Source organism: Protomyctophum bolini (genome assembly GCF_963924005.1).
Source record: "Protomyctophum bolini genome assembly, chromosome: 22".
In the NCBI taxonomy this organism is placed as follows: Eukaryota; Metazoa; Chordata; class Actinopteri; order Myctophiformes; family Myctophidae; genus Protomyctophum; species Protomyctophum bolini.
In genome coordinates, this window is record NC_137883.1 from 4,134,003 (window position 1) to 4,154,642 (window position 20,640).

Consider the following 20,640-nt stretch of genomic DNA (forward strand, 5'->3'; position numbering starts at 1 on the left):
ACATGCATTACGGTACTTAGCAACCTGCTATTATAGCAGGTTGCTAAGTAGCTACAGTAATGCAAGTCAAGTGATATAGTGAGCAGGTGAGCAAATGCAAGAGGAACAGCAGAGTGAACAATAAGCAAATACATTAGATGAGTCTTAAACTGATGTGTTCACACATTATGATCCAAAAAGTTAATAAAAAAAAAAGAAAAAGCATATGGGTTAAAAAACCAAATAAGGTCATAGACAATAAACGTGTCTATACTTCCACAGGATCGACGTATTCAGCGAAAATACTCAACTATAATCTCAAATACCCACGTTTTTATTTACAGTCTATGACAGTTATCTTTTACCCATCTTTTAAATCAATTAATTAAACATATCTCCAATTCTTTAGTCCTTGAATACGGTTATAAATTAGGGGTCTTGTTGTTTTTGGCAGTAACACTAGCTGGGATCCATAATCAGACAAATATGCTATTCGTGCATTTTTTTTAATTAATTTATTATTTATAAATGTTTGGTTGCAGGCAGCGACCCTTCCCTACAGTTCCCGATCTCTCTACCATAGGCTAGACTAGTGAAATTGTAACCATTCATGATTCATCCCTGCAGTGCAGCCTGCCAGCCTGTCTTGTGTTGTGAACTTGTGTGTGTGTGTGTGGGGCGGTCAGACAGGGCAGCCCAGGTTACGTAGCTGACGATACATTACTTACTACTGTACGAGATCATATTCTAGTCCCCCTAGTATAGGAACGAGTGAAGGGATATCTGACAGCCCGAGAGAGCTGCCCTGCGCACGCCACGCTGCACAGCAGTGCCGAGTTCACCAGCAAACACACACAACTATTCGGCCATTTTCTGCGGTGCTATAAGTAAGTCCTTCTACACTTCAATAATAATCCGACAAGTTATTTGTTTTTATTGGTGGATACAGGATTGTAACGGAAACATTCTAAAAGAAGCGGACACGAAGAGGGATTGTAGTAGAAGTGTGCGCGTGGCAGCTGCTGCAGACATGCTAGCCCTGAAAACATGACTCTCGTATTCATACGAGAGTCATGCAGTAACTTTACCTCATGATAATCATCATGGCAGTCATGTTTTCAGGGCTACAGACGTGCATGCATGCAGGCGACTGCATGTCTTTGCTGCTCGTGAAAGAAACGTATACTTGCAGAAGTTGCAGTCGATTCCTAGAAGCCTTGCATGTGCGAGAGAGAGAGAGAGGAGATCGCATGTACGGTCGGGTTAGGTTTATACTTGGCAGTTTAAGTTGGCACCGTTGCTTCTTTTGCTCGTGTCTCTTGTTTTGATACTGTGGCATGTAGTTGTAGTACTTAGTGTAGTGTGCCGTGAATCATTTGAAATGTGTGCGTGTGCGTGTGTGTGTATATAGTGTAGGTGTGTAGGTATAGGCTACATCTGCGCGTGTGGGGTGCATTGAACTTTCCGATACTTTCTCGATATCCTGCTACCTTGCTTGTTTACTCGCAGCAGCCGCGTGCAATGCTTGGAATTTGTATCTAGCCTAACTTTACTGGAACTCTGGAAGGAAGGGTTAAACAGTAGTGTAAGTATAAGTACTGAAGCAAACCCCGGGCAATGCACGCATTCTTTAGCAATATATATGTAATGTCGATCTCTCAGGCCAGCAGCGGCTGCTATAGTCAACTCTTATCATTGTAGGCCTATACCTATAATGACAATGCTCCTTATATGTGAATATAAAACAGAGGTATTTCAGTTGACCGATTATTTGCATCTATTGAACATGCATAATTGCTCATGTTTCCCCGCACCCTAGCCCCTCTCGGAACCCCCTGGGTCAGCCCAATCCGAACCGAACCGGGCTGACCCGTAGGGTTCCTGGTCACGCTAAGATTTTTCAATGCGATTGTTGGGACGCGGATATACACAAACTCATCGTTTAGTCGCTCGGCGCGGTATTACGACGCTTTTTATTGTGTTTGTTTACGGATGTGCGAACTATAAGTAGCCTACCTTACATACCTCTGATAAAATCTCCTGTGTCGCGGAAGCCGTTAAGTATTTTTAATCCATGTTTGATTAAAAATGTCGCTTTGATTTCTTCTTGTTTATTTACCGTTTATTGTACCGCCTCCCGATGTGCGGTTGGCTTTGCGGGCTATGCCCCTTCCTCTAATCTGCTCCGTCATAGCTGTAGCACCACTAGCTAGCCAGATAGGCGGTACAATGAGGTGTCAATAAACAAGGTAGGAAGAAGCGACATTTTTAATCAATCATGGATTAAAAATACTTAACGGCTTCCGCGACACAGGAGATGTGTCGGTATGGTATGTAAGGTACTTATAGTTCGCACATTCGTATGTCAATACATGAATAAACATGGTAAAAGCGCGCAGAAGTCCGTCTCATGGCGTGTTTACATTGTATTTGTTTGTGCGTAACTGGCGACAGCCCAGTGTGAAGCAGGACCCAATGCAGTAAAGTCATAAAAGTGTCAGAAACTTTACTACATTCGGGTTCTGCTTGCGGGGCTACCCGCACCCCATGCCCATGATAGTATTTCTTAACAGCTATGAATGTCTATAGCCAATAGCCATACAAACTGTCTCTAATGTCGGGCTATGGTAGCCTATAGTGTCAAATGTGGTAAAACAACCTTTTGCTACAGTACAGGCCTACATTTCTGTTTGTGATGAGTTTTATATCCAAAATGTTCTGTGCGTATTATTGTCTGTTTGTGTCTATAGTATAGGCATGCTGTTGTGAGAAACATACATATGGCCTCTTATCTCGTTATCTGTGATTTATTGGTCGACTACTTTATTGACAGTTTGCAGAAAAAGGCACAAAAGTATACAGCTCAATACAAGGTCTGCCAAGAGGATTTAAAGCACTAGGCATGTGTCCACTAGGGAACTTCATATTCAATTCATCTGAATGAATTGAGTCTTGTGACTTACATTACCTATTTTGACCTGGGAACGATTCTACACTTGTCTTGTCACAATGTCTTCTAAATCACGACAGTTTTCAGAAAAACCCATGTTTCTATGTCAGTGGTTCTCAACCTTTTTCATGTCAAGGACCCCAAAAACGACATGTAGGCCTACTGTATTTGGTCGCCGACCCCCATCTGAAAATATGTTGTTTCAGGGACTCCCCCCCCCCCCAGTTTCGTTCTGAAAAAATATAATTTTGCACCACATTTTCACGATTTTTCAAAAAATAGCAGACCTACAAGCATGAGCTTGTAGATCTGCTATTTTTATAACCATAATGTTTAAAACACCAAAAGGGGTTCAACATGACTTGAATTATCATTATCAGGTAGCCTATATACACTTCTAGCCTAACATCTTCAGGATAAGCATTAGGCTACTTGACCTTTAATTTTCTCTCAACTTAGCTTACCGTTACTTTATTACACTATCTCAGCTAAATAAAGAAAAAGTGCAAAAGTCAGGCGCCGTTTTCCACCAAAATATTCTAGAAGGTTCCGTTCTAGACTCTTGGGACCTCAGTGCTTTCAGGGAACCCGCTTGCCATTTTTTTTTGGTTCCAGTTCCGAACCAACTTTTAGGGTTCTGGAACCAGTAGAAACATGTCTGAACTCTGAACTGGTTCAATATTTGACGGGAAAGAAGAAACAGAGCCATAGAGTAAGACAGAGTTATGAAGACTTTGTTCACTTCGTGGGGCTTCAGTTCATATAGACTTCGAGTCCTGGACCGGAAGGCGGAAGTATAGGCAGAAATGCATTGGACACCAGGCAACAGCCCAGCTTTAATGATCTTAAATCCCTTTTATTTTAGATTGCTTTGTGGTAATCGTACGACATAAAACATTACAGAGACTTCAGTTGTTACTTTACAAACAGTTGTCATGTTGCACACATGCCTGAAATTGCTCTTTATTTGCGCCGCCCTCGTTGAAAACAATGTATTTCAAACCCCAGCTTGTCTCAGTTCAAGGCTGCATGAACAGCGCTCGAGCGCTCGGTTTCCGCCCCCTCAATGTCGTAACTCTTCTATTAGAAGGCTCTGAGGGAGAAGAAACTTGACGTGAAACTGTTTGAGAACAACTGACATATAGAAACATAGGTTTTTCAAGAACACTGTCATGGGTTGAGTACTGGAGTGCATACAGTACATGTACAGTACTTAGTTACTTCACACCACTGGAGATTAAAAAACTGTGCCAGCACACCCTGGCACACACACACCCTTGATATACAAGTCGATGGCTAAACAAATGCACTCTCCCTGTGTGTGTGTGTGTGTGTGCTTTTGTCTACCGCAGCGCCATGGCCTTCCTAGGGAGTGCTGTTTGGAGGGCAGTGTCGGCAGTGCGACCCCCGCTCTCCCCTCTGTGCCGCGTGAGCGCCCACTCCTACAGCTCGGACCAGACGCAGGAGAAGAGTGTCCCTTACGAGAAGACCCTCAAACAGGAAGGGGGTGTTCAACAAGGCCCTACGAAACCTCTGCCAAGGTGAGGGACGGTGCCGCGAAGAAAGGGCATAGGTGATGACAACTGAGACACGCTTTTTTTTTTTCCTGGCGCGATTCATACTCCTATTTTAGAGCCGAATAAAAGTCGGTGTGACGTCATTTGATGTTCGGGGGGGGGGGGGGGGGGAAATTAAGACTTCAGTGCACTGTGCACAAATTGTCAAATAATATAAGAAAGAGAGCCACCGTTCTACAACACGGCTATACTCATTCTGTGACAGATTAGGCTTGACATTTAAAGGTACAGCACTTTCTAATAGAATGGTGGAGTTTTTGATGAACTGCTGTTGGTGACGGTGACTTGATGGGTGGTGTTGGGTGCTACGTACGTCAGACAGGTACTGTAGTACAGTCAGCTGTTCACCGCTGCCATTTCATGAATGGAAGGAGGGGGGGGGGGGGTGAACGACGGGGAAGTCCAACTTCGCTGACAAATGAATGTATGGCGACAAAATGTATTGGGTCACCGAGAGGTACAGTATAGGTCTAGTGCCAGACGCGCTGCACATGCCAAGAACTCACTTCTCTCCAGTGTACTGCGTTTTGTTCATTTGTGACCAGATTTTGACTGAGAGCGCCTGCCGTCGCTCAGATTCCAGCTTTTCGCCAGAGGAGATTTTAATTCCCCCCCCCCAAAATGAGTTAATAGCACAGGGCAGGCAGACTCTTCACATACTAGAGCATGTCTGAAATAAGCGTCGGAGCTGAAATCGACGTGTAAATTATGAAATAAATGCTTAAACGTGTAGCTACTGTAGGTGTAATGTTTAGAGTCCACAGAAGTGAACCTTCTAAGCATAATGTTATCTCAACTCGCTGTTTCTGCGCAAGACATTACTCTATAAAAGCCACGTCTCCAAAACTGGTGGGTCAAACTGAACAACCAATATGTCAATTTGAAGCTATAATTCAAAAGAAAATCCAGTGGCAGTCCCTCAGTCAAATTTGGGTTATGGAGGTTCCCTTTATTAATCATTTATTAAAACGATTGATTTAACGACGTCATAACAAAGTGCGTATAGTGCAAAGTGCAAGTGGTACATGCAGCTGTATAGCAGCGTGCGGATTGTTGTCTTAGCGTTTTTGTAAAGCAGCTGACTTTAATACCTGGTCTGAGGTGGCACCCAACATTTCTGTTTTAAATTAGTCATAGTCTCTTGAAACGTTTTCATTTAGTTTTTAGTCACATTTTAGTCACCTGAAATGTTTTAGTGTTTAGTCTAGTTTTAGCTGACTAAATATATACGATTGTTGTCGACTAAATCTACAGTTGATTCAGTCGACTGAAATGTACTTCAGCGGGCCTCGATGCCGTCGTATAATGACTGATTTTTACACTCGCTGAGGATAGCCGATCTACAAGCTCACAGCGCGTCGCACTGCGACCGAGTGTTAAAATGACTCTCTTGTCCACAAGTCCCCCTCCCTAACATTTTAGTCTAGTTTTTATTTGTTGACTAAATCGACGGTTTATTTTAGTCTCGGTTTTAGTCATCATAGCATAGTTTTCATTTAGTTTCCATTTCGTTTTCGTCAGTGGGAAAAAAAGGTATAGTCGACGGACATCTCTCCGTCTTCGTTTTAGTCGACGAAAACAACACCGCGCCGTCCGTGACCACATAGGGACCATAGCGACCCCTCGATATAGCCGTCTACTGTATATATACTGTACCTGTCGCCGACAACTGCGCGATGAGCTGAAGAGTTGTTCAGCTCTCATGCCATCTTAACCCATTCTGAACGGGAACCCATTTTGGCGTTGGCATCATGTCATGCTTTAGCTATTGAAAAATAGCAGATCTGCAAGCTCATAGCGCGCCACCTAGTGGCGCGCTATACGAGCTTGTAGGTCTGCTATTTTTTTGAAGAATCGAAGAACGACTGACATTTTTTTTTAGAATCTGATCTCGGGTCAGAATGGGTTAATCAGACCATGAGTGTGTGTCCTAGTGGAAACCTCGTTATGAATCTGATCTCAGGTCAGAATGGGTTAATAATCTGCCTCCTCCTCCTCCTCCTCCTCAGGTCGGCAGATGCTGTGGTGATCGGAGGCGGCAGCCTGGGCTGTCAGACCGTCTACCACCTCGCCAAAATGGGCATGACCAACGTCGTGCTGCTGGAGAGGGACCGCCTGACCGCCGGAACCACCTGGCACACGGCAGGTATATATATATCCCATTCTGACCTGAGATCAGATTCATACGAGGTTTCCACTGGACACACACTGGTCTGATGAACCCCTTCTGACCTGAGATCAGATTCTAAAAAAAATGTCAGTCGTTCTTCGATTTTTCAAAAAATAGCAGACCTACAAGCTCGTAGCGCGCCACTCGGTGGCGCGCTACGAGCTTGTAGGTCTGCTATTTTTCAATAGCTAAAGCATAACATAGTGCTAACCCCAAAATGGGTTCCCGTTCAGAATGGGATATACACGCCTGGCACGTGTGGAGTAGAAAAGGGGGGGTGGGGGGTTTGGGGGGTTGTGCAGGGCCGGGCTGGGCGGTACGATTATACTAACCCATTTCTTTGACCTGAGATCAGATTTCTAAAACAAAATGTCTGTTTGAAAATGACAGTTTTCTGAAAAGGCTATGTTTTCTATGTCAGTCGTTCTGTCGATTTTTCCAAAAATAGCAGACCTATACAAGCTCGCGAGTGGCGCGCTATGAGCTTGTAGATCTGCTATTTTTCAATAGCTAAAAGCATAACGTATAATGCTGACACCAAAAGGGGTTCCCGACCTAGAATGGGTTAATTGTTGTTGGCTCCCTTTTTAACCCATTCTGACCTGAGATCAGATTCATACGAGGTTTCCACTGGACACACACTGGTCTGATTAACCCATTCTGACCTGAGATCAGATTCTAAAAATGTCAGTCGTTCTTAGATTTTTCAAAAATAGCAGACCTACAAGCTCGTAGCGCGCCACTCGGTGGCGCGATATGAGCTTGTAGATCTGCTATTTTTCAATAGCTAAAGCATAACACGATGCTGACACCAAAATGGGTGCCCGGTCAGAATGGGTTAATGCTCTTCATTCCAAAACCTGCCTATAGCCACTACATATACTTAGTTAACCCATTTCTACAATATGTCTTCTAAATCCTGACAGTTTTCTGAAATACCCACGTTTCTGTGTCATGTGGTTCTCAAACTAATTCACGTCGAAGGACCCTCCGAATGATCTGTAATTGGCCAGCCGACCCCCATCTGAAAATATGTTGTTCCAGGGACTCTCCCAGGAGCAAAGATTTGAGTTAAAAACTGAAAGTATATCTGTGCCGCATTTTCACGACTTTTCAAAAATAGCAGACCTAGAAGCTCGTAGCGCGGCGCGCTATGAGCTTGCAGATCTGCACGCTAAAGCTCAACATAGTGCTCAAACCAGCAAAAGGGGTTCCCGCCCCAAATAGGTTAAGTATAGACTCATAGTCCTATAATTATATAGTTAACCCGAGTCTTTGTATTGGGTCCACCTTTTCTCCTCGACACCCGAAACTCTTCAGAAACGGTCTATCTACAGTACATGTTTACACACAGTGTGTTGTTCTGAGCTTGTATTTTAGCTGAATATTAGCCCGGGTTCAAGTGACTATAGTGCCTACTTTTTGTCTTCCTAAAACACAATGGTGTCCCATTGGCACTTTACCGTACCAGAGTCGTGTGGGAACTCTTACAGGCCACTGCTACAAGTTGCCAGCGTTAGAGCATTTATACAGCTGAAAATGTTTAGCCGAATTCCAAAGAATTGAATGTGGGATTAACCCATTCTGACCTGAGATCAGATTCATACGAGGTTTCCACTGGACACGCGCTGGTCTGATTAACCCATTCTGACCTGAGATCAGATTCTAAAAAATGTCAGTCGTTCTTCGATTTTTCAAAAATAGCAGACCTACAAGCTCGTAGCGCGCCACTCGGTGGCGCGCTATGAGCTTGTAGATCTGCTATTTTTCAATAGCTAAAGCATAACATGATGCTGACACCAGAATGGGTGCCCGGTCAGAATGGGTTAAAGGAATTAATGTGTATTTGTGCATACCTTTTTTTTTTGTAAGTGACAGCTTAAAATGTTTTGTATGGGTTTTATAGGCCAATGGTATAGAAAGGACTGTATATTTATCATGTAAATCATGTCAAAATTAGACGCACACGTACTTTTGTTTGTTTGAATTTACCGTGCTGCAGATGGCAACATGCTCGCCTCTGTATCCTGTAAGAATCCAATATTGGGAAAAACTAGCTACAGTATACTATAAGCAATAATATGTCAGAAGGTTTATGACCTTTAAAAAGACAGCCAGCAATGAGTACAACGCTCCCAAAAGATGTAGTCTTTGTGACACATCTAGGAATTCAAATATGTTCCTAGAAGCTTTGTCATTGGTCGGAAATAACATTTAAAAACGGTCGAAATGACTAACCAATCAGGAAGTAGACGGGGAAATCGACCAATGACAAATCTTCTAGGGAAATCCTTGAATGCAGATTGCGGCCCTATAGATGTGTCACAGAGACTACATTTGTTTCGGGAGCGTTCTACCCATTGCTGGCTGTCCGAATACCAAAAGAAAAACTAAAGGCCCGTTAAAATCTGGACATAATATTGCTTATAGCAGCTTTTGATTGGTTTGGGCCGTAATCATTTGGGCAGATTTGAAGAATGTCTAATTATGTGTGTGTACTTTGTGTTGATAATAATTTGTGCGTATACTGTATACTGTAATTAGCAAAGGGAAACCAAAAGAATGTGTATAATCATGTGACGCATGTGACTTGGGTTGACTATAGAGATTAGCTTGTGCTATATAGCGGCGGCTTATAATGAACAATGCATTTTAACCCATTCTGACCTGAGATCAGATTCTACAAAATGTCTTCTACATCCTGACAGTTTTCCATTCTGACCTGAGATCAGATTCTACAAAATGTCTTCTACATCCTGACAGTTTTCCATTCTGACCTGAGATCAGATTCTAAAAAAAAATGGCTTCTATGTCAGTCGCTCTTCGATTAAAATAAATAAATAGCAGGCCTACAAGCTCGTAACACAAACATGGGTTCCCGTTCGGAATGGGTTAAACTGTCCAAAAAAACCCAGACTGAGTAATGAGAGCCACGCAGTTAACACCATAGGGATTAATCCAGAGGTTTGCCTTCATTCATGCCAAGCTATTAGACTTGGATTACATACATTTTATGGATAGACCAAAAAAAACAGACCCGTAAATAAGTGAGTTGTACTGTACTGTACTGTACTGTACTGTACTGTACTGTACTGTACTGTACTGTACTGTACTGTACTGTACTGTACTGTACTGTACCGGTTTTAGCGTTAACTCCTTGCAACCGTTTGGACCCAAGGGAGTTGCATGCATGGTGATCCTTTTTTGTGGTTATATAGGGCCAGAAAATACATTTATATGAATGGATTTAAAAAATCACCATTATGTCCACACATAGCTATTGAAAAATAGCAGATCTACAAGCTCATAGCGCGGCACCGAGTGCCGCGCTTCGAGCTTGTAGATCTGCTATTTCTGAAAAATCGTGAAACTGAGTCACAGAGTTGGAATATATCCTTTCAGAGCGATCGTTTTTTTTTAACCCAAATCTCTGCGCTTCTGGGGCGTTCCTGGAACGACATATTTTCATAATAATATCGGGGGTCCTTGACATGAAAATGTTTGAGAACGACATGGGTTTTTCAGAATTTTCAGGTTTTTGTAGAATTGTCGTCGGGTCTAAATGGGTTCCAATGCGTTAATACATTGTGCCGTGTGAACACATTTGCATAATGGTGATTCCATGCCGTGCCCTGCCCGTGTTTAATCACCACCACCAATTATAGGCCTTCTGTGGCAGCTGCGGCCCAGTGACGTGGAAGTGGAACTCCTGGCCCACACCAGGAACGTCGTCAGCCGAGACCTGGAGCAGGAGACTGGCCTCCACACGGGGTGGATCCAAAATGGAGGTCTCTTCATCGCCTCCAACAAACAGAGACTGGACGAGTACAAGCGGCTCATGTCGGTACGGACCTGACTCCCCGAGATAGATTGCCTTGTTCTCCCATTCTGACCTGAGATCAGATTCATACGAGGTTTCCACTGGACACACACTGGTCTGATTAACCCATTCTGACCCGAGATCAGATTCTAAAAAAAATGTCAGTCGTTCTTCGATTTAAAAAAAAATAGCAGACCTACAAGCTCGTAGCGCGCCACACGGTGGCGCGCTATACGAGCTTGTAGATCTGCTATTTTTCAATAGCTAAAGCACGACATGATGCTAACACCAAAATGGGTTCCCGCCCAGAATGGTTTAATGTTTTCTGTTAGCTTGTCTGCTATTTTAGAAAAATGTCGAAAATGTGGCGCAAATTTCGAACATGTATATTCTTTCAGAGCAAAAGGTTTTTAACTCAAAACTTTGCTTCCGGGAGGGCTCCCTGGAACAACATATTTTGAGATGGGGGGGGGGGGGGGGGGGGGTTAATTGGCAGCCAATTACATATATTTTTGGGGGTCCTGCTTGACATGAAAATGTTTGAGAACCACTGGCGGACATTCGTAGAATCGTCTAAAACGTGTTAATCATAATAATTCTTAACGATTCGTCCTATTATCTCCAGCTGGGCAAGGTGTACGGCATCGAGTCCCACGTCCTCTCCCCCGCCGAGACCAAAGACCTGTACCCCCTGATGAACGTGGACGACCTCTACGGAACGCTGTACGTGCCCAAGGACGGGACCATGGACCCGGCGGGAACCTGCACCACGCTGACCAGGGCCGCGTCTGCCCGGGGAGCAACGGTATAATTCTGACCTGAGATCAGATTCATAACGAGGTTTCCGCTGGACACACACACACACACACACACACACACACTGGTCTGATTATAACCCATTCTGACCTGAGATCAGATTCTAAAAAAATGTCAGCCGTTCTTTGATTTTTCAAAGAAATAGCAGACCTATACAAGCTCGTAGCGCGCCACTCGTTGGTGCGCTATGAGCTTGTAGATCTGCTATTTTTCAATAGCTAAAGCATGCCATAGTGCTAACGCCAAAAGGGGTTCCTGCCCAGAATGGGTTAAATGAAAACTAAGCTATGATGACTAAAACTATAAGAACAAATATACAATTTCATCAAACAAAATAAAAACTAGAATAAAATGTTAGGAAAGGGACTATAGTGGACAAGAGATCCAGTGTAAGTCATTCTACAATTAGTTGCGTGCTGAAAATATATAATATTTTTTAAAATATTGTGTAAAGGTGTAAAATCAGTCATTACGACGGCATCAAGGCCCGCCAAAAATACATTTTCTTCGACTAAATCACCCGTAGATTTAGTCGACTAAAATCGTATGATATTTAGTCGACTAAAACTAGACTTAACACAGAAACATTCCAGGTGACTAAAATGTGACTAAAGACTAAATGAATGCTATCCAAGAGACTATGGGCTGTATTTTGTAAGTACCAGGTCTTATTACCTAACTTGAGTAAACTAAAGACCTGGAGGCGTGATCAATGCTCTTTGGCCACTCAGAATAGCCAAATGGCATTGATCACGCCTCCAGGTCTTTAGTTTACTCAAGTTAGGTAATAAGACCTGGTATTTAAGACACGCAAAATACAGCCCTATGACTAAAAATACAAATAAAATTTGCTGCCCAAAAACAACACTGGTTTTGCGTCTGTGTGCCCCTCCTCCTCCTCCTCCTCCTCCTCCTCCAATCAGGTGATTGAGAACTGTCCGGTGACCGGTATCCAGGTGCGGGCGGATGACCTTGGCGTGAAGCGAGTCAAAGCGGTGGAGACTCCTCATGGCACCATTGAGACGGCCTGTGTGGTCAACTGTGCAGGTTGGATTGAAATTAATATTGCTACCGTAACTACTGTGAAGGATTCATTACACTACAGTCTACGGAAATTGTGTTAACACGTTTTTAGCGATGGGAGTTTAATCGGCAAACACATCGGTATCGGCTGATTGTAGTTTTTTTTTATTTTTTATAATCTGCATCGACTCGATTAATCAACAAGACCGATTCATTAATCGGTCTGAATCTCTCTCTGTCTCGGTCTTTACAGATAAACCAGCCCAAAGTTTGAACAGCTTGAACAGATCTATAAGCTCACAATATCAAATATAAACTAACGGTATTTAAGTTAAAGGGTAAGACCACTTTCTTGAGAGGAATTGGGTTGTTTTCTTACCTTATTATGGGAAAACGAATCCATTCCATGAGTTATTTCTCCCCGTTGTTTATTAGCAATTTGAGAAATAAAAAATGAATAAAAAAGTCCATTGTATCGGGGAAACAGCTCTCAAAGTCACTCTTTTAGCACATAAACCAGGGCAACAGAAGCTGATTCTGACAGTTTATGACATCAGGAAAACTCATGCGGTTTTATTTTTTAATAAAAAATGTCAATTCAGTCTTGTTTTGACTCATTTGTGTAGAAAGAAGATCCGGGAGGTATGCCTATATACGCCGACCGAATCACTGCCGTTTGGCGTTGAGTAAAAAAACGATGTGATTGGACCAAAACTGTACACACCCACTCCTGAAGCGTATTATTGGAATGCTGTTGAGCCACGACGGGGATGTAAACAAAATGGATTTGTCACTAAAAACACACACAATGGACGTGTTTGAGGGAGAGACACTTTAGAAAACACTTTCGTTTAGAAGAAGTGTCTTGTGTCTGGGGACTGCTCGTATTGCGAGGCTGTGCAGCTGGGTGCATCTCAAATTAGCGCGGAGACTTGTTTACAAACGAAACCTCGCAAGACGTCCCCCCGCGAGAGTTGGGGACGCCCCGGAGTGTACTGCTTCAGTCTCTATCTCCGACTGAAATAATAGTAACTTTATAAATCCATCTTAAAAGACGAAAATAAAACCGCATGAGTTTTCCTTGATGTCATAAACTGTCAGTATCACTATCACTATCAGTTGGTTTATGTGCTAAAAGAGTGACTTTGAGAGCCGTTTACAATGAGCCCGCTACAATGGAAGTTAATGAGCCACTTTTTTTATTATTTTTTTATTTCTTAGATTGCTAATAAATAACTCATGAAATGGACTAGTTTTTCCCATAATAAAAATCTGACTGGTCTAAGCCTGCAGTGCTGTTACATGCATTTTTTTCAGAATGGACAAAATTATTATAATTTTTCAATATATCGGTAATATCGGTTATCGGCCATAACAGCAGTTGATTACCGGTATATCGGATATCGATATCGGCCAAAATGTCTCACCGGCAAGCCCCTGTCACGTTTTAATGAACAAAAAATTGTAGTCAACTCTAGGCATTTTTTTTTTTTAAATAAAGCATCTCCCTCTGTCTGTGTCTGTCTGTCTGTCTGTCTGTCTGTCTGTCTGTCTGTCTGTATCTCTTTCTTTCAAAGATGCACGTGGCAGCATCTGTTTTTGTTTTATTCTTATTATAGTCAATATTCGTATCTTAATCTGAATTATGCACTTTTTAAATCTCAAGGAAATACGATGGCGGCGGTGGCTCAGGGGTAGAGTGGCCGCAGGGTAACCGCAACGTCGCCCGTTCGAACCCTGTGGGCTCCCACCCAGAGTTGGTGTCGAAGTGTCCTTGAGCAAGGCTCTGAACCCCTAATAGACCTATCCCAAGCCCCTCCCCAAACTGCTATGGTCCAATCACAGCAAAGCATAACATGGGCTAGACAAACCTCTCCACCAATATAGTTTTCCTATATGACAAAACATTGTTTTAAAAAAAGAAATGCCACGCACATATTCTTCCAGTGCATTATATGGCAGGCCTTGTTGTTGTTGTGTTTGGAAGAGATTTTGAAGGTCTGGTTCCAAAAATGAACCAGTGTTTAACGCGTAAATTCCAGGATATTTACATTGGAATGAATGAATGAGCCTGGCTGGAACGTGTCCAAGTGGGAGTGTCTAAGTGGGAGAGGCCGGGTCTTAGCTATAGGTCAATTGGTCCTCCAGTGTATGAATGTGTGTGTACTGTGAATGTAAAGTTTAAAATCTATGTAAAGCGCCGTGGACGCTGTGTGTAATATACAGCCTGTAATCTCTTGTATTTCTTGCTTTGACCACCAGAGGGTAGTCCGTAACTGATTCAGGGGGGCAGTCAGACAGATTTTTTGTGAAGCCACTAAGGAAATGAAAGTTCATATAATGGCCTGTTGTGGCGCTATCATTGGGCTCAAAAAAACCCCATAGCTCCATAGAAGTCCATGTATTTGGGCCCAACTTCACCTAGACTGCATATTACCTTAATAAACATGGTCATGAATACTTTTCGCTTCCAGTCACTAGTTTAAAGTCTCATTTCTAATGTCATAATATTCTTTTTGGAAAATGATGGCCCCATTTATAAAAATAATTACCATAAAGTCGCGCATGTTCTGAGGGGCGTGGCTACCGTTACAGTTCATGAACGGGATCCCCCACCCACTCGAGTCAAAATAAAAACCAACGAAGAAGAAGGGGGAAGTCCCGCCTCGTTGTCTGGGCCAGCCAATGGCCAAACTGGGCTCAAACGGATCTTGAAAGATGGCGACTTACAGTGCAAGGGATTTCAGGCTTCATTTTACGTCCATGTTAGACCCGGGGAACGCTTTGTCCATATCTATGAACTGATTGCACAAACATTATCAGGTGCCTCTCTCCTATTCTTCTCAGAACTTGTGAGCGCAAAAAGGATAGTTGGCCTATAGCCTGGTTAATGTTACTCTGTTAAGGCATAGTGGTTCCCAGACTTTTTCAAGTCAAGGACCCTCACATTGACACTAATTAGCCTGCCATTAAGCCCCCATTTATAGGCCTATACGTGTTGGCCAAAATGTCTAATAAATCATGACCGTTTTCTGAAAAAACCCGTTTCTCTGTCAGTGGTTCTCAAACTATTTCACGTCGAGGACCCGCAGAAAATTATATGTAATCGGCCGCCGACCCCCATCTGAAAATATGTTGTCCCAGAAGCAAACATTTGAGTTAAAAACGTTCGCCGTGAAGGCATATATTCAAAGATTTGCGCCGCATTGTCCTGATTCTTTTCAAAAAATAGTAGATCTACAAGCTATTTTCAACAGCTAAAAGTATAACATAATGCTTATAACATTAAAAGGATAGAGACTGAACCGGCTACCAAACTTTGGTGTCCAAAAAGTGCAAAACGGGCGCTCGACGTTAAAGCCACACAGCTGCACGGGGGTTTCCTCGTCATAACTCCACGGGGTCCGCCTGCAGTACTCGCCCTCTTACCACTAGGGGGCCCGAGCGCCCTCAACGTTGGGGAGAGCTGCACTGGGGGCTTGGCTTATATACAACACCAAAAGGTGGTTCTTGACTTTTCTTTTAGGCGACATTTCTGATGACGTTTTGTGCGTATGCGTGTGTGTCTGTGTGTGTGTGTGTGTGGTGTGTGTGTGTCCACGGTGCAGGTGTCTGGGCCACCAAGCTGGGCGACATGGCAGGAGTCAAGGTTCCCCTCGTTGCAATGCACCACGCCTACGTCGTGACGGAGAGAATTGACGGCATACAGGTGAGTCCATACCCAGCGTTGTTTTCGTCGACTAAAACGAAGAATGTTCGTCGACTGCCGTTTTCCCACTGACAAACTAAATAAAAACTAAGCTACGACGACTAAGACTATACTGACAATTTCGTCAACAAATAAAAACTAGACTAAAATGTTAGGAAGGGACTATAGTGGACGAGAGATCCAGTATAAGTCATTTTACACTTGGTTGCATGCTGAAAATAGCAGATACACAAGCTCACAACGCGTCGCGCTGCGACACGTTTGTGCGCTTGTAGATCGGCTATTTTCAGTCATTACGACGGCATCAAGGCCCGCCAAAATACATTTTAGTCGACTAAATCAGCTGTAGATTTAGTCGACTCAAATGTTACGATATTCAGTCGACTAAAACTAGACTAACACTAAAACATTCCAGGTGACTAAAATGTGTCTAAAACTAAATGAAAACTATTCAAGAGACTATGGCTAAAACTAAAATCAAAAATTTCTGCCAAAAACATCACTGGACCCCCCCCCCCCCCTGCCCTCTGAACTTTCACTCAGGAATTACAGTAAAACAGATTAGAAAGTTGCTACAACTTGCGCATAGAGCCGTGGTTTTAAATTAAGCAATGCGGATGTGTAACAATATAATTTAACTCTTGAGAGCGTAAAATGTAACTAAATGGACCCTTACAGGTCAAGAGTTAAAGCACAACTTTAGTCTTTTCCAACCAAGGTTCATGTTTTCGGTTGTTATTAGAGTAAAAGATGAGTTAATTTCTTTTTCATTTGCTGCTTTCTTGTGTTTTAGTGATTTTAGCTATTTTCGACAGGGGGGCGAGGGCATTCGAACATGGGGCTAAATACTTATTTTTGTACTAAATAATATGGCGATTATTTTCTTCTTATTATTTACTATAGTCCTAATAGACCCCAAGAAATCACAGCTGGCCACAAAAGATCACAGGATCTACTGAATGAATGGATCTACTGTGTGTCATAGGCTTAATATGAATGTTTGACACATTCAGCAGATCTCGTGATCTTTTGTGGCCAGATGTAATTTCTTGGGGGTCTAGTAGGACTATAGTAAATAATAAAAGAAATCGCTATAAAATGTTGTAAAAAAATACATATTTAGCCCCATGTTCGAATGCCCCCCCCCCCCCCCCCCCCCCCCCCCCCTGTAAAAAACAGATAAAATCCCTAAAACGAAAGAAAGCAGCAAATGAAAAAGAATTAACACTCATCTTTTACTTTCTCTAATGACAACCTAAAACATGAACCGTTGAACATGAAACCAAAGTTGTCCTTTAACCCTTTTTGGGGGCGAGAACCTATTCATGTCGTGTTTTAGCTATTGAAAAATAGCAGATCTACAAGCTCGTATGAGCTTGTATAGGTCAAACAAACTCAGCCTGTTGAGGTTTTCCGCATCGCAGTTAAATCACCGCTCAAAGTTGTTTTTACTTCTACTGTATCTCGCCTCATGTTTTTGTCTTGTTTTCTGTTTCTCAGAACATGCCTAATGTCCGGGACCACGACGCCTCCGTGTACCTGCGCCTCCAAGGTGACGCTCTCTCCGTGGGGGGGTACGAAGCCAACCCTGTCTTCTGGGATGAGGTAACTGTAACCCAAAGTTGATACTTATATACTTCAATAACTCTCTCTGGGCTTGTCTTTTCCGTCTCGTTTTGCAATTAATGTCAGACAAGGTGACTTTTAAATGTTCTTTTTTTTTTGTGACCCTTTTTATTGTACTAGACGGCAGCAATATCTCATACTGTCTGAAAAGAAAAAAAAATCTGAATTCTAGTCTGGACTGTTTGACCCCCCCCCCCCCCCCCATGTCTGTGTGCATGACTGTCTCTTTGAATTGCTGTTGGTCCTTGTTATCTTAATCAGTCCAACGGTCTGCTTAAGCATTATGTTGTACTTTAGCTATTGAAAAATAGCAGATCTACAAGCTCATAGCAAATCATAGAAAAATCGTGAAAATGTGGTGCAAAACGTCTGAATGTATATTCTTTCAGAGCGAATGTTTTTAACTCTAATCTTTGCTTCTGGTGGGTCCCACTCCCTGGAACAGCATATTTTCAGATGGTGGGGTCTGCGGCCAAATTCAGATAAATCTGGGCGTACCTTGACATGAAAAACACTGACATAGACACATATATGGGCTGTATTTTGCGTGTCTTAAGTACCAGGTCTCATTCCCTAACTTGAGTAAACTAAAGACCTGGAGGCGTGATCAATGCTCTTTGGCCACTCAGAATAGCCAAATGGCATTGACCACGCCTCCAGGTCTTTAGTTTACTCAAGTTATAGGGAATAAGACCTGGTACTTATAAGACACGCAAAATACAGCCCGTAGGGTTTTTTTTTTCAGAAAACTGTCAGGATTTAGAAGACATTCTTTTATTTAGAATCGGCCTCTGGCCTAAATGGGCTATAGAAGAAAATAGAAAGTGCAGAGAGCAGCTATACCGAGACACCTACTGGGGTATAAAGACGTGCCGTGAGTCTTGGATCGATGGCTTTGAAGAGATTGGGGCTATACAGAGTCTTAGATAAAGTTAATGAATTGCTCCTTGAATGTCCGTCCCGTCCCCCGTCCCCCCCCCCCATTACCAAGGACACGTTTTGCTATTCTCCAGTGTTCTGTGCAGGAGGGAGAACCTGTCTTTTTGTTTTATTTTAGGGGGTGATCTTGAAATATTTAATCAGAAAGTATTAAAAAGGAGAAGCACCTCCATGAACCTGGCTTCTATAACTCGCAAAATAATGTGCTGTGATTGGTGGTGTTGGGGGTGGGGGTGGAGGTTTTCTGAACATATGTCGGCGGTGCTCAAACCTTTTCCATGTCAAGGACGCCCAGAATTATCTGTATTTGGCCGTCGACCCCCCCCCCCCCACCCATCTGAAAATATGTTTTCCAGCGACCCCCTCCCCCATAGCAGATCTACAAGCTCGTAGCGCGGCACTCGGTGCCACGCTATGAGCTTCTAGATCTGATATTTTTCAATAGCTAAAAAGTATGACAGAATGCTTAAAACGCCAAAAGAGGTTCCCGTAATTAAAGAAAAAGAAAAACTTTTGATAAAAAAAAGTAAATACTTAACTTTATGTGTTTCATGAATGTTGTCCGGCCTGCTATTCTGTGTTATATAGGCTGGTTAAAAAAAAACAGAGAATAAACTTTAGTTCTGTTGAACTCCACATACGTGGACAAGCCAACAACACACACACACACACACCAAGGCCCGCCCCCGCTCGATCATGATTGGCGGAAGGCCTCTCTCTTATCCTGATTGGATGAAGGCATGGCCACCTAGCCAAAAAAAAACAAAACCGTTTTTTTTTTTTTTTACCCCCAGGGAGTAACTCCTTATATGGAGTCTATAGTAGGGAGGATTATCACAACAAAACAAAAAGTGAAATCACTGAATATATACTGTACCTTTAACTAAACGTCTGTGCTCTAACATAATTTAACAGACTTGCCACTGACCCACCAGGGGGTGCTAAAGATTGGTGCTCTGCGTCTATGTCACACTGTGTGTGTGTGTGTGTGTAAACTTTAAGAGCGGATGGACTTTTAGCCAAATATAACAAGAGGAAGTTCTGTATCAGAGTCTTCTTACATCATTGTGTCTGCATTATAGAATCATCATCTTTATTCAGTGGTATATATAGGTCTCTGTTCGATGGCATTGAAAGTGAAACTTAAGAGTGTGGTTTTGACAGTTGGGACACACGTTTTGTCCTCCTCAGGTGTCTGATAAGTTTGCGTTCAGCCTGTTCGATCTGGACTGGGACGTGTTCATGCAACACATAGAGGGCGCCATAAACCGAGTTCCCGCTCTGGAGCAGACCGGCATTAAATCCACCGTCTGTGGACCAGGTAAACTATTATTAACCCATTCTGACCTGAGATCAGATTCATACGAGGTTTCCACTCGGACACACAAACTGGGTCTGATTAACCCATTCTGACCTGAGATCAGATTCTAAAAAAATGTCAGTCGCTCTTCGATTTTTCAAAAATAGCAGACCTACAAGCTCGTAGCGCGCCACTCGGTGGCGCGCTATGAGCTTGTAGATCTGCTATTTTTCAATAGCTAAAGCATAACATGATGCCAACACCGAAACGGGTTCCCGGTCAGAATGGGTTAAGGCACGCACGCACACACGCACGCACGCACGCACGTTTAGCAGAGCGTCTGCTAAATGCCCAAATTGTAAATTGTAGATTGCACGCACGCTCTCAGAGGCGCACAGAGACGGGCAGATTTAGCAAAATAATTAGATTGATTCATCATGAACACACACACACACACACACACACACTCACACACACCAGTAGGACGCAAGCTCATAGCGCGGCACTCAGTGGCGCGCTATGAGCTTGTAGATCTGCTATCTTTCAACAGCTAAAGTACAACGTAATGATCTACAAGCTCATAGCACGCGCTACGAGCTTGTAGGTCTGCTATTTTTGAAAAATCGAAGAACGACTGACATTTTTAGAGTCTGATCTCAGGTCAGAATGGGTTCATCCAGGACCATGTGTGTGTCCAGTGGAAACCTTGTATGAATCTGACCTCAGGTCAG

General features: G+C 43.0%; 1 protein-coding gene across 1 annotated transcript in view; it reads left to right on the forward strand.

Annotated features, from left to right (window-relative positions):
- Window positions 1–693: 693 nt before the first annotated feature.
- sardh (sarcosine dehydrogenase) overlaps window positions 694–20,640 on the forward strand; it is a 60,305-nt gene continuing 40,358 nt past the window's right edge. The window contains 9 exon segments of the mRNA XM_080755428.1: window positions 694–866; window positions 4,282–4,470; window positions 6,516–6,652; window positions 10,342–10,520; window positions 11,122–11,301; window positions 12,236–12,359; window positions 15,944–16,044; window positions 17,545–17,649; window positions 19,801–19,930. Coding sequence (XP_080611554.1) covers window positions 4,286–4,470; window positions 6,516–6,652; window positions 10,342–10,520; window positions 11,122–11,301; window positions 12,236–12,359; window positions 15,944–16,044; window positions 17,545–17,649; window positions 19,801–19,930 — 1,141 coding nt within the window. The 5' untranslated portion in view covers window positions 694–866; window positions 4,282–4,285.